Source organism: Pleurodeles waltl, chromosome 11 (genome assembly GCF_031143425.1).
Source record: "Pleurodeles waltl isolate 20211129_DDA chromosome 11, aPleWal1.hap1.20221129, whole genome shotgun sequence".
NCBI classification, from domain to species: Eukaryota; Metazoa; Chordata; class Amphibia; order Caudata; family Salamandridae; genus Pleurodeles; species Pleurodeles waltl.
The window spans coordinates 785,916,138-785,931,425 of NC_090450.1; the positions used below are offsets into that span (position 1 = coordinate 785,916,138).

The 15,288-nt window shown below is 41.2% G+C and overlaps 1 protein-coding gene across 5 annotated transcripts in view; it reads right to left on the bottom strand.

Moving 5' to 3' along the window:
* Positions 1 to 4,000: 4,000 nt before the first annotated feature.
* Positions 4,001 to 15,288, bottom strand: part of RNFT2 (ring finger protein, transmembrane 2) — a 253,869-nt gene continuing 242,581 nt past the window's right edge. For all 5 annotated transcript variants that reach the window (XM_069214511.1, XM_069214509.1, XM_069214512.1 and 2 more), the window contains one exon: positions 4,001 to 4,792. In XM_069214511.1, coding sequence (XP_069070612.1) covers positions 4,658 to 4,792 — 135 coding nt within the window. In that variant the 3' untranslated portion in view covers positions 4,001 to 4,657. The remainder of the gene's footprint in view (positions 4,793 to 15,288) is intronic.

Here is a 15,288-nt window from a genome sequence, read left to right on the forward strand (position 1 = left end):
ATCTCTGTAAGCAAGTGTGTACGTATTACACTTGCTACTTCTGTGGGTTCTTTGTTGCCACTGGAAAGCCAATAAGAGGTTTGGATATTTTGTGGTTTTAAAGCATGATGGGTGATGTGCATTTTGGTAGCACTTCTTTATGGGAGCAAATGTGTGATAAGTCCATGGACCACCAGTCCAAATATACAAAAATATTGATCAGGAAGCTTTTAGTTAATGGAGTTTTTTTCCACGGAGTGCTCCTGGGCTGTTTAGGCCTTGTTCATTGGCCCAGTTAATCCTTCAAGCAATCCTTTAGCAAAGAAACGAAAAGTTCCTTTTTGTACACTACTAGAATATCAAAATAAATATTAGTGTGCAAAAACATTTTGACTTGAATATCGACTACCAAAATGCTGTAAAGGTAGGCTATGCCAAGAAATATAGGTGTACTAAGCTTAACACCATATCTATGCACTTTGGCAATTTAGTCAAGCTATGGGGGTGTGCAGTTAAGTCTAGTAATCTTACTTACTTCCGCAGTTTTTTGGTTGTTGATATTCCAGTCACAATACTTCAGGTTTACGATTCTCCTGGCAGGGAAAAATATTGCTGTCCTAATCTATCATTTATGACTACGAATGGAGATCCCATGATCGAGACTGGATATTTACTTGCTTGTAATCCTAGTTCTCCATCACCGTCACCTTCATTTAATTCATAAGCATCCAAACCACCCCTATGTAAAACCAAAAGCATAGCTGGAAATTGCCACTTGGATCCTTCCTCTTACCTTATCATCCAAACAGAGCTACCCTTACTGACGTTGCTTAACATGAGGAACTGTAAATCTCAAGAAGGTATAGTTACTTTACGTAACAATAACTGGTGAATAACTGGTGAATTTTCATTTTTTAGGTTATTATTTTGGAACCATAACTGCCCTTTAATTTTAAAGAAACATCGTTTGGATTTCTTATGGCTGTGCTTGGACTAATTATTCAACTTCATCATTCTGGACTTATTCGAGAATGACCAATAGGAATGGGGCCATCCTTGCTTCTTGCACATTTATCGTAGGACTTGGAATCATGCTTGGTGCAGGGACACTAGATGCAGATGTCATACAGGTCCTTCACCGACACCTGCTTTCAGCAAGCAGATTATGGTATAAACCTTGTAATTTTAGGGGAAGACATCCATGCACACTATCATTGAAGTCTTCTAAAAATCTCAAAGATGACCGCCTCAGCTGCAGAAGGAGGCTCCTGTAATCACTGTGATTGCCACTGGCAGAGAGCAGATCACCTTCCTGCATATGTGGTGGTTCCACAAACTCCATCACTGCAGGTTTTGAGTTGTGCCCAAGGAAATCTGGATTCTACCCTTCAGGACAGTCCAATGCCAGATACAATGAAAAGGAGACACCACCCACTGGAGTAAACCCAAGAGCCATTGAGTGTGGGGCACCAGCAAGATGCAAGAGGCAAGCATGCCAAAGCGATCAGGGACTGACAAGGCTGGAAGCAGAACTTCGTCCTAAAACACAGAGATCATAAACTGCATGTACTAAAGTTGCTGGGGAGAGGCTCAAAGTCCTTGAAGGACATAGTGTCACAGTCTGCCCCAAAAATAGGAGATGTTAGGAGGTCTGGAGGTAGAACTTGAGGTGGTTGAAGAGCGGGAGATGAAAAAAAGTTACTTACTTTTAGGAACACTCTTTCTGGTGGATACTATAACTGCATATGCTTCTCCTTAGAATATCTTCCAGGTGCCAGATTGGATTCAGAGTTTTTTTTGTAGAAGTGCACCTTGGTGGCGTTTTGCAGCTCCGTGCTGACACCACACCGCCTCGGAATTAACAGAATGGAGCCGTATATGATACTATACTTGTGGACTGATGTCAGTTTCTTGTCTTTTTCCTCCCTGGGTTGTGGAGTGTGAACAATTGTTAGTAACAGTGTGCAGATCAATAACTTAAGACATTGTTGGATGTTAAAAGGAGGCCATATATCAGAATAGAGAGGTGGAAGCCTGAAAAACAAGGCTCTCTAAAGAAGCTTAAGCCATCAAAAATACTTCAGTTTCCCAAGAGATGAATGATGGTAGAGGGCGACCTGGCCGGTTACCACAGCTGCAGAAGCAGGTTTGATCCAGGCAACCAAAATCAGCTCCATCAATGCCTCACTGGTGGGGAGCAGTGGCTCCAAGCCTTTCTATACTGTAGGCTACCAAGTAGCTTTTGGCTTAACACCAGCCTCAGACATGTGTAATAAAATTAAACGGTGGTTGAATTGGAACCCCTTGCTATGTGTTAACATATTATGTTCCAGAGAGGCTACAATGGTACACCAAAATCAAAGGGTGCTATCCTCGCCTACCTCAGGCAGGCAAGCTACTGACTGTCAACGCATCTACCTCAAGCAGGCAAGCTACTGACTGTCAGCGCATCAACTAGATGCCAGTGATCAACATGTTTTTGGCTGGTTCAATGCATGCTCTGTTATGCAAAACTACATAAAATGCAATGAAAAACACACACACACGTGCACACACACAACAAACACACACACACACATATATATATATATATGGGTACACCAAATGAGCTTTAACTGGAGAAAAGGGTAAGTTACATTCAAAACCAAAAAGATTGCTGTAAATTCTCAAACTTTAATGTGGTGCTTCCTTTGTTCTCTCGAATACTGTTTAGGTGTATTCAGCTCAGCTATGGTAATAGGACACTCCTAATATTTGTCACTACATTCTTTTTGCAGTAATTTTACTACACACGATTACATCACAACCCTTTGCAAATATATCTACCACGTGTAAGCTTAACCATCCATATCCATTGTTTATTTCTTAATAATATTCCCAATCTATGAGTCCTTTTCAGCTTGTAATTTGTGCAATGTGTCTAACTGTGGAGAAAATTTGTAAAATGGGAACACCTCTGCCCATTCCTCACTCACAGTGGAACCTATTAATCGTGGATGTTTAAAAAAGTGTCATACTGGATCTAGTCTGTCACCTATTGATGGCAACGACAAAACCAGGATGTAAGAGAAGGTAAAACCGACTTACAAAATGCACTAATACCAACAAGCTGTCCCGGTGCAGCCCAAACTAGAAGGGAACGTGATTTATTTGAGAAACAGACAGGCCTTCAAGTTTTTCTAGAAACAGCAAGGACTCCGCTATTTTAAGATGTAGGGGCAACGCATTCCGGAATTGCGATGAAAGGATAAGGAACAAACTCCATAAAAGCAGATACTGCTACTCAATCATTAGCAAATTATATACCAGGCTACAGGTCAGATACTAGAAGCCTAACATCAGCGTTGGAAAAGCGGCATCCTACGTGTACAGAGGCTACAGATTAACAAAATAACAGGTAAACCTGTGACCAGGCATCACAAAAAATGTGAGGAAGAGGTCGCCCAGAGACTGCTGCAATCGACCCTTTTCCTGAACAAATATGAAGGAAGCAAGTAACAACATTTCATGTGCAGGTGATACTTGGAATTTCCGAATAGAGAAGACGATGCAAGCAAGCTTCCAAAGATAAGCACAGTAAGCTTGAAGTGAGTGAATCTCATCAGCCCAGAATGTGGATGGAGCCTCTGTTGATGTGCAAGAAAGGGTAGTGAGAACTAGGAAACTCCAGCAGGGAAACCTAAGAGCACAATATCTCATTCACCCGAGCAGCTGCAACATGAACAATTTGGAGAAGCAATTTCATAGCATCAGACCCACAGCTTTTACTGTGAAGTCAGGCTAGAAGCCCATCACGTGGCACACCCGGAAATGCCCTATCATATTTGCCTAGCTGTTGTTTTCACTTTAACACTCGTGCCATCGGCATAAGTTACACACAGCAAAAGTGCAATGATCGTTCAGTGATATACACATTTAAAACCGCGACTGACATTTGCATAACCTCACAAACACACTCATTGAGACTTGCACACATCTTTCTACACATTAAGAGCACAAAAACAGAATAGACATCTGGAAATGCAAGCCGTACTTTAAATTAGGAATTTCATCTGCATAACAACATAATTGAATATATATTTGTAAAGTGCACAATCAATCCTTGCTGCACCTTTGTGTTAAATAATAGATGTCTACTGTTGCTAATCTTAATGGTACTCATGTTATCAAGTTTGGAAGGATTTAAGAATGAGTAGACCCGCCAAGCATTGACCATGTGACCATGAAGTCGAACAGAGATTCATGAAGTTAATCCATGAGTCTATCAGCCACCAGAACCGACAAAGAAGTAGAAATCACTAACAGAGAATTTTCATGTGCAGACGAAACAAAGTTCAGCAATACCGCAGTCAACTTGCACTTTATGCACCATATCTTAAGGTACACCAGCTTTTTCAATGTGCCAATTCTTATTTAACAACTTGTGGTCTTTTTTCGGTGGTCCTGATGAGATGAGGACCACATCTCTAATCAAGTTCAAGAAGGGATACTGTCTGCGACCGTTTCTGAAGAACATGAAGAATGATGGTTGGCTTTGAGCAGCTTTTAAAAAGGTGGTGGTGGAGGGTGATGAGTTAGGAGGGGCAGGCAGATGATGCAACAGAGTCTTTAGAGTCCAGCACTTCTCAGCATGACACAAGTCCTGAATTCATTGCACAGTATCCAAAAGGGAGGTGTGTTAATAAACCTGGAAGTGTGCCGACGTGGTGCCATCCTTCCACAACCGTACCGAATCGACCACAACAGCACGGCACAGTGGGCAGGTCTTCTCTTTATCAAACCACAGGCAGAGGCACTCTTCACAGAACACATGCTGGGAAGAAAAGGCAGAAGAAAAATTATGCACAGAAATCCACCCAAGATGGCTTGTTCATAGACTGCATAACAATGAAGAAACAATGCTTGAACTAGAGCATCAGAATTTGGGAACCAGTGGCGGGGAAAGGTTATTCTTGCAAACTAAGCAGGACCTTGAAACCCTCAAAGCCTCAAGGTGAACACGCCTTATAGCCACCTAGGAACAGAAAAGACAGAATCAATAACAAATGAATTTTCGGAACACACAAGCAGGGCTAAAAACGACAGATTAATTCACAATGTTATCACTAGCTGTGTAGGAATGAACAGAGCAGGTGGTGTCACAAAAAAAAAAAAAAAAAAACATTCCCACAAGCAACCAAAGTCGGGAGTGCAGACTGGCAATTAACCAAGAATGGAACATACACGCTTAACAGCACATGTTCGAGGGCGGCCATATCTGGGATGTGTCTGCTGTGAAATATGTTCTCATCATTACTTGTTGGTTGCTTTGGGTACCCCACATTGACAAACAAGTTTCCACTATGACAATGTCAAGAGTGCTGCAAGCATTTTCACTATTACGGACTATAAACTTCCTTTCCAAAATTCTTACTGTCACACGCACTTATCTTTAAGAAGTTTTCACTTATGAACACCATTCCATTAACTAACAAGCACCCACTTGTGGAGGATATGGTGGTACCTGTTCTCGGTCTACAGAACCAGACTCACACGAAAGAGTTCAGGGTGACTTACAATTACTAATGTAGTGATGTAGAATAAGCGTCAAATATAACACTGCAGTAATACTGGAGAAAATTGAAATCATCTGCCATTAGGGGTGTGAGGATTCTGGTTTATTATATGGTGTGGTTGTGCGACCCCATTGGGTACTATATTCACGAAACAGTCTTGGATCCAGTCAGGCTTGTTTGTAAAACCTCTTGCTCAACCCTGGATAGCTGTGGCTTCGAGCAGGAGGGCTTAGACAAATGAACTAATGTAAAGAATTTAGAAGCACCATTCAACAGAATAAGAAAGTTACCCAACACAACAAAAATCCAACCCCAATTTTTAACAATAAATTCTATTTTTATGAATTTTTAGATACCGAGATGAGCAAAATCCACTGGAGGGTTCCATTAATAGACTGTTGAAAAAGTAAATCTCAGCTTTTTAGTCCAAAGTGCAATCAGGCGTTGGTAACCGTGAAGTTTGTAAACTTTTGAAAATTTGGAAGAGTTGTATTTGGCTACTCTGGCATGGACGACCAATTTCGACAGGCGGAAGGTCAGGGAAGCCTATAAGGAATATTTGGACAGTTACCTCATCACCAAAGCAGTCTCAAGTCTGGTTCCACACTTTACATCAAAACCGGCATTGACTTTAATAGAGTGGTCCTGATGCTGAGGATACAGGATGCTGAAAGATGCTCAGGATGCTGTGCAGTCAACAGGGGGCTCCTTGCGGTTATTCCTCGGTCAACAGATAAGGTGGGGCAACTTTGGCCACGTGGTCAGTAGAAGTACAGCAGTGGCTGGACTAAAGATCTCTGTACACAGTCAGACCAGCAGTTTCCTTTGGTGAGGGCTAGTGTATATCTTGGGCAACCAATCCACAATCTGGCAACTCCCAGGTCTAACAGACACAGGTGCAACTTTTTAGTTAAAGGTGGAGGTCTCTTTGGCTGCACACCAGCAGACAGTGGCAATTCCTTCATGATGACTCCTGACTAGTCAGAATGCGCTACTCAAGAGTGCACTGCTTTGGTCTGGGGCTCCGGAACAACTTTTTCATGAGCCAGGCACCACAGGTACAGTCCCTTCTTCATCAGTTCAAGAAGCAGCAAGGGACAACAGTCCTCTTCAGTCCTTTCTCCAGTCCAGATGTGATCTGAGGTTCAGGATGCTAGGGGGGCCAATATTTATGCCCACAAATTGCCCTGGGGGATGATGCGGTTCCTAGCCAATGGGCTACCCGGATCCCCATGTGACGACTTCCGGCTATGTGTGGTATCTACCAATCCCAGAGTGCACTTTTGTGCCCACTCTCATCATGTCTGAAGCCTTGCTTGGAAGCCCACCCTAGGGGCTACCTATGGCTACACACCCACAGGTGAACCAATTTGGCAACTGGCTCTTCCCTCTGTTCCTGCCGCCAGCCAGTCTACCAGAACAAAGGGGTAGCCCTACTCGAGGGTGATCGCTATCTGCCCACCAAAGTTGACTTCTCCTTCAAAGCTCACCTTTTGGGCTAACACCCTACGTGGCATCCTGTAAGGGGGAACTAACACCTCCCCTTGTGGCAGGCATCTATTGCTCCCACGCCTGGGAGTTGTTTACACTACTCCCCAGGAGGGTGGAAGGCTGTCTGGTGGCCAGCAGCTATGAAAGGACTTTGGATAAACTGGGCATATTAAAAGTGACATTAAATTCGACTTGGACCTCAAGTCAGATTTAGTACCAAAATTAATTTGATTGAACTTATTAGTCCTATTCAGAAGTTAGAAGTACTGAAAGGGCAGCCTGTAATTCTGCACTAGCCAAGTAGGCTACTAGGTTTTCCACAGTAAAAACAACATTTGTAAGTTTTACTTTTAGGACATAATAAAGTACATGCCCCACTTAATAATATATTGCATACTGCCTTAGAGCTCAATAGGTCTTCCTTAGGGGAGACATACATATTATTGCGGGAGTGGGGGCTTTGCCATTGGTTTAAATTGCAAAGTCGAACTAGCAGTTTAAAACTGCTCTTCCAGGCTGCAGTGGAAGCCTGGGAGACATTTTGTACTTTGTTACACTCAGGGTGGTACAATAAGTGCTGCAGCCCTGGGTGGGCACCTTAACTTACATCTCCTGGGAGACCTTGGTACCATATACTAGGGGCTTCTAAGTAATTCAGCTTATACCAGTTGGGGGTAGCCACATACATTTTGTAAGGTATTAGAACATTGGCACTGAGGTCTGTTTAGCAGGCCTCGGTGGACTTTCAGAACTGAAAAATCCAGAAGCATCAACCCAAAACTTTGAGGGTAATCATACAAAAAAGAGCATTTCCTTATTAGGGGGATATGGTGCCCAGTTTCCTTTTAGCTAAATGCAGAGCCAGTAAAGATGCATACTTTACAATTAACACCTGCTTGGAAACATGTCCATTTTCATTCACGGATCACCCTTCCAGTATGATGGCCCTATGCTTACAAAACCTAACCCATACACTTCAATATCAGATTGCAACACAATATTATAAAGTTACTTTAGCAGCTTCCCCCCCTTTGGAATTAAACAAGATCTTATCATTTGTCTAAACGTCTACTTTCTTGCTTGCACTACAAACTGGCTGCAGTAGTTAGTGCCTAGTTAAATATAGAGAAAAGCATTTGCACTAGAGGTGATGATGGAACCTCTCCAAACAAGCACTGGAAATGCCAACTGGTCTTACCTTTGTTGCCTATTGGCTTTGCCAATGGATTTTAGTCACACTGCACAACATCCCTGAGGCTATGCAGTGCTGCTTAAGTTAAAAAGGAAAAAGCATGTGTACCAAGCAGGCACATGCCTACAAAAAGACGCAGGTGCTTTTTTGTTCTCTTTTTAGTTTTCTGAGGCAGGTAGATGACTAAAAATAAAATAAAATATGCTAAACCTCTTTTTTGTTCAGTGATCTAGGGGGAAATGAGCAACAGGATCATAGGAGGTCCCAGTAGAAGAAGAAGCACAGGAGAACACGGAAACATGTGGGAAGGATGAATCACAGGCAACATGTGGTCGGTGGGTGTCAACAAATGCACAAGCAACATGGGGGAGGGCAATAGGGATTGGGAAGCAATACGGACGGCACGGGCAGGATATGGAAGCAACACATAGGGTGCTGGGAGGCAATGGGGAGAAACACATAGGTGAGCACAACAGGCAGTGGGGCAGCTGAAAGAAAGCAATGCAGATGGAAAAAGTACAGAAGAAAAACAGCTTGAAAACACACACACTTTCATGGGGTGTTTAACAAAAAATAAGGAAGTATTGTTTGAAGTGCAAGCTATGGAAGCAGAGATGCCAGTCAATCAAAGCAAAGGTAAAGAGGCAAATCTCCATGGAACAGACAAATACAAGATTGACAAACTATGTCACAAATAAGAAGCAAGAAGAAAATAAGTTACTTACCTGTAACTATAGTTCTCCAGCATTGAAATCTTTCATAGATTCACATGCTTGAATCATTCCCCGTCGTCGAGATGGGAGTCCCCAGTACCTTAGAAAAGATAATGTCTCCATAGACATAATAATAGAGGCCTAAAGCCTTACTCTTAAGTGATCTATCCAAGTCATTATGTAAACAAGGACTAAACTTTAAAGTCCACCAATTAGATGACTCCACCCTTTAGAATCCTCCTGAGAGAAGCTCCAGTCCCTCAGATTTTCTGCTGCACATTGTGCTAGGGAGTCTCCACTGAGCTGTGCTCACTTTTTTCCTGTTTGGATAGTTTTTTTCCACTACAGATCACATATATTCAATTGTCCTAGAGTGTTTTCACACTCAGAACACCTCTGGACTGACCTTATCTTCATAATGTCTGACAAGGAGAGGAAAAGTCTCTTCAGAACCTGATGTACTTGTGGAAAGAAAAGACTTCACTCTGAAGACCCCCAGAGACTACATCTACTGCCTCTAACCTGATCATTCTGCTAAAGAATTTAAGGTATGTCGTACTTCTTCTTCCAAAACACCAAAGGATAGAGAGGGAAGACTACTAATATATGGCTGCAGAAGTTTAAAACCAGGAAAAACCCGGTCTCAGCTTCGGACAGTGAGGAGTCTGCTTGGTCTTCCAAAAGGTCTCAAAAGAGGAAAAGATCACCTCATTCCGATAAGGGTCCAGAACAGCCCTCTAAAACTTTCAAAAAGACCAATCAGGGTCTGGTAAAGGCTGCAGCCTTCTAACATCACCTCATGAAGGTTAAATCTTCTCTTCAAAAAAAGAAAGGACTTGCCTTCTACTTCAAAGAAGGTTTCTAAGCCTTCTTCAGAACCATCGACACCTCCACCAAAGGTAATTCATGCATTTAAAAAATGTTCTTCAACTCCTGCAGCTGGCAGACCGTCGCCGAGAATTCCACCGTCGACAAGGTCCTCGTCACCGTCGTCGACTAAGACATATACGTTGGCTTCATCAATGACGACATCCACTGTCTCCAGCTTGTTAACTATTTCCTCTTGCTCATCGACGATGTCTGTGTCAAAGGTATCCAAAACTAGACCGTCAATGTTGAAGATAAAATTGTCATCGACGACGACAATACTGGCGACACCTTTGTTGATGATCATCCCAATTTCAAAGACATTGTCAACGACGACCAATGCCGGACCTTTACACACAGTGACGACTTTGCCGACGGCTCCGTCGACAAGAAGAAAAAAAAAAATCGGGCTTCAAACAGAAGTGATGAGTTAACACCACACAGCACCTCTCCAAGTAAGATCAGACCCTTAGTCCCAGCCCATCTCTTGGAAGAAGATTCAGATGAAGAGGGGCCATTTAGGGTGGCTCATAGTCCTTCTCAGCTCCACATCAAATATCAGGAAGAAGAAGAGGAATATGACTAAGAGTATGATCGACAATATTGTACTCCTTAGTAAAACCAACGCCCTGTGCATGAGGAGATGGTGTGTCTTCCAAGCTCCCTCATTAATGACCTCCAACTTATGTTGTCGGACTACAAGAAGAGGTTTCCATCAACAACAGCAGTCGGAAAACATTCCAACAGAACTTCTGCTTCCCTTACCAAATCCTTCCACTCCAGCATATACGTACTCACCCAGGTCAGTGAGGAGTACTCCGCAAAGAAAAGTTCTACAGAACAGCGATTCCTCTGATGAGGAGAGGGAGGAAGGAGAACTTCAGGACACACAATTTGAATGGGATAACTACCTAATCCCAACTCCATCATCTCCATCTCCTTCTCCTATGGATTCACCCCCAGGAGACATTGGGTGTTTACCATAATTTACTTGAAAGAGCAGCAAAGAGATTCACGCTCCCCCTGCCAACTAAACAAATGGATTGTTTCCTCTATGATTTTAAGGAGCTCTTTCAAAAGAGTGTACGATCCATTCATATAGTAAGTTACATCTGGGAAGAAGGTTTAATGGGTATGAAGAACCCATGGTAACTGTCGTCTTACCGGGACTAGACAATAAGTATAAAGCCCCAGAAGATGCCCCAGCATGTCTAATTGGCTATCCGAAACCAGATTCAGTGATAACACAGGCGGCGCAGAGGCATTGAAAGAATCCATCAACACCAATTACAGCACCTCCAGACAAGGAAGGAAGATTAGACAACATTAGGAAAATATTTTCCTCCACGTCTGGGCTTACGGTTAGGGAAGCAAATCCTCTAAAAACCCAACAACCCACGGTTACATCTTAAATTATTAATTACTATGTTAAAACACAGAAAACAAATTTCAAAATACTAATACAATAACTAATATATATTATATTAGGTAAAAACAATATTTTATAAAACTATATTGAAGGGTATGATATTACATATAATATTTAAAAGCTTGATATCTACAAAAATGATATTCTTACCTTCTGCATTCTGTTCCACAATATTTTTGGATTGGCAATAATTTTGACACCATATTTTTATATCACAATTTTATTATTATAATTTTGAAATACCAATTTATGTGCTGTACCAAATTATTTTGTAAAAAAGCAAATATGTACGTTAAGCATCTTCCTGAACACATATTCTGTCTTGGAATGTGTGGAGATTAAATGCTAGAGCCTTTGACAGCCATGGAATGTTGTTGAGCAATATAAAAGGTACTCTAAATTCCCAATTGCAAGTAGCATTGGACAGACATTGATAGTTTTATTCCAGAACATTAGAAATGTGAAAAGTTCTGTACAAGGAATCCTCTTTGCCATTTTGCTACATTTGAAAATTAAGAATTTCTACAGTGGCAACAACATTTCTAGAACTAGCAGTTTAGATGTGCCCAACAGTTTGCACAGAGTCCTGAACTACATATCCCAAATCCAGAAAGTATTTCTCAGTTGCCAGTCACATGCTTTGATAGACTGAACTTGGACAGTCTGGAATGTTCAGACGTTTGACAGCTAGGATTTGTGATGGTCAACTTTCAGACAATTAAGCAGTGCACATTCAGCACTCACAGTTGGCGGCCAAAAGGAGCCAAACTTTGCCCATCTAGAGCAACATGTCCAGATTTCCATGCGAAAAGCTCTACACATCATAAAAATTGAGAGTCAACATCTTCAACATCTTTGTTCTAAAAAATAGGAAAACCCAGATTAGCAAACACTTACTTCAAGTGAACCACTCCTTGTGAAATCAGATTACAAACAATATGCCCTGAAATATGTGTGTGGATAAGCAGGTCCAGACAAGAGAATACCTAGAACAACATGCCCATAGCTTAAAGTATGCATCATCAACATCTCAAGAATGGAAAAGTTATTCACTATATTCATTACCAATGAATTGCTCACTGTACAAGCAGGATCTCAGCGAATATTTTTCTTTTTATATGTAGGTCTATCTAATGGACCGTTATAATTTTCATAAAAGATAGCCATTTTATCTCTAAATATGACTGCACAGAGACAGCAGCCTCTAAATTGCCAAAAGGCCAAAGTTTTTAAAATGAAAAACAAAAAATGAAAACAATTAAGAAATTGTACAAATTTGCAGCACAGCCTCACATGGTAACATAGGAAAAGTCATTACTCTGCACCTTTAACACTTCAAGTTGACCCTATCGTCCAAGAGTTTAGTAACTTTAGTCACTTTTACTGAAGTGCATATCCTAACTTATTACTGCCCATTGCTCTCCATTCACCAGGTATCGCGGGAAGGAGATTAAGTGAGTTGCTCATGAATTCACAGCAGATTTCCTTTATGAAAAACAGGATTGCAAAATGAAGAACTGGGATTTTGAGAATTCATGAACAATGTACAGAAAGGCAAATGTTCCCTCATTTCTAGTGAAAACACTGAAAGCAGAGATACTACTGGAGGTGGACTGACATATGCCCCCTAGTTTCTACTAACAACGTAGAGCATAGACGTTTACCACACCTGGGCATTTATTTTGGAGCCAGACTGCAAGCATTAGTGCCTTGTAAAAGTGTTAGCCAACCTGGGTCCTGTTCAGCAAATATCACAGCAAATATAAACAATTAGGATATTTCTTATGAAGGCTGCTTAGCTGTTTTTACAATAGTTGAACTTGACTTATGTATCCCTAAGAGATATGTACCTGCCTTTTGGAAGTAACTGGTTACATGTGGCACAATGCAATGGGCTACAGACTTTGGGTGACAGCATCCCTCTGTATACAGGACTGTAACTAATGAAAAATTGGTTTGATTTTCTGACATCTTTTGGTTTGTCCAAATAGTATCAGATTACAGAAGAACTCTCACGTCGAGAGTGAATGGATTTTTGGGTGGGGGATATGGAAAGAAAAGTAGAGCACAATACAGTTTGTTAAATACAGAAGTCCGAAATTACTTTTTCAGAGGAAGGTCAGACAAGTGCTCAGTATCACAGTAATCCTGTGAAGAACTGCGCAGGGTGTACGTAAGCACAACATTTACTACCTTAAACAATTCATGTAGTAGTGACAGGTACTAGAAACGTGTCCAGGAAAGATGATGTAAAAAGGCTTTGTTCGTTAGTTCAAAGCTAGGACGAACAGAGCTCCTAATGTTGATACAGTCTTAGGACCGATGGAAATATATTTGCAATCCCTCTAAAAAGTCCTTAATCAACACAATAGTGGCGAAAGAGGTATGTGATGGCCTTTACCTAGAGGACATAATGGCTGTTACGTGCACTAATCAGACCTTTATAAGTATAGTAAGTAAGCTATTATTACGTTTTTAAATCCGTCACTACTGATTTTATCAAAGAAACGGAAAGTATAATTCTCATTTGCAAAGTTTATACTTTTAGGAGTTGTGCAAACAAGTAACAACTAAAAAGAGAAAAAGAGATATAAAGAGTCCAACGTGTTTTTTCAAACAATGAAAAACTACATTAGTCAGCAGCCTTAGATTCTATGAAGCACAAGACATCTACTAAAAATGTCTGCTTATATCAGAGCATTAGAAACATATGTATTTGATCGCTTTAGAAGTTCAGCTCTCCATATGGCCATCGTATGTGTTTGTGAGGAACTCCAGTTCAACACAATTGACGTCTTCCCACCAACATTACTAAGTCAAAAAATATACAACTGCCATAACTGAGGTCTGCACACATAGCATCTGCCTTTTATGATAGCTAGCCAACAAGGCACTTGTTTATAGAAGTGGAGGGCATGACCACACCATACGAAAACACTGCTTCACCCATCCTGCATCCCCAGGTGCAGGCATTTCAGTGTTAAGTGGGTTCGAGGAACATAATTAACTCTAAAGAGATTGAATTTAAAATTTCTTGATACTTCAGTAAGGTGACCGAGGTCCACAGCCTTTTCTTGTTCCAGTAATTCTCATGTCAGGTTTAATTTCCTCTTCCTTTTTAGCTCATTCAGATCTTATTTCATTGTACCCCTCCAATACTAATAAAGGGTCGATACAAGCTGACTAGAACCGCCTAGAGTAAGAAATGATAATTAATTCATGAGACTTGTTCAGAAGGCACTCACCTGCACATTAGCCTGACTTCTCTAACCAATAACGTACGAGTTAAGATGTCCCCTACTGAGATGCTATAGTCTTGACTACTTTCTAAACTAGTTAGACGTTCCCCTGAATAACACAGATCACCTACATGCCAATTTTGCATTGGCCCATGATTTCAAATAGACTATTTTTGCTATCACCTTCAATTTGGGAAGGCAGGATAAGGGTTTAGGTGTAAAAATACATAGCCTAACAGTGCTTGTCTGTTTTAAGAAAGAAGAGTCTAGCTTGTAATTTCCAAACAGGATTTTGACTACTGCCTTTATGCCCAACGTTCTGCATATATATCTAGTTTCAGTCTTTTACTCTGGCTGTAGCCTCTCCTCCACCCGTTGGAGCTGTGCTGCAAAAAATAATATTTTAAATAGGGTGCACTTAAGCCTTGTTCCTCAATCGGCAAACACAGCTAGCCTGCTCCTTAGTACAAATTTACCAGCAGTATCAAAGTTCCTGGAAACAATGTTGTCTACATATCACCGGAATGTTGCTAAAATAATGCAATAACCTAGGTAGATGCACCATTTGATCAATGTTATCCTACCCCTCGTGAATAATGGGAGACGTTTCCAGAATGCAACCAAGGACCTATCTGCCATGAGGGCTTTTCTAATGTTTCCAGCAATGATACACCCTGCTTGCCTCTACATTTGTACCCATAATTATTGGGACGGGTATAATTTCCACTTCAGTTACAATGACTTTGAAGACTTCAGCCTGAATGTGCTGCGATGATCTATATGAAATAAGCAGGATTTACTTCTATTTACACTGACATCAGAA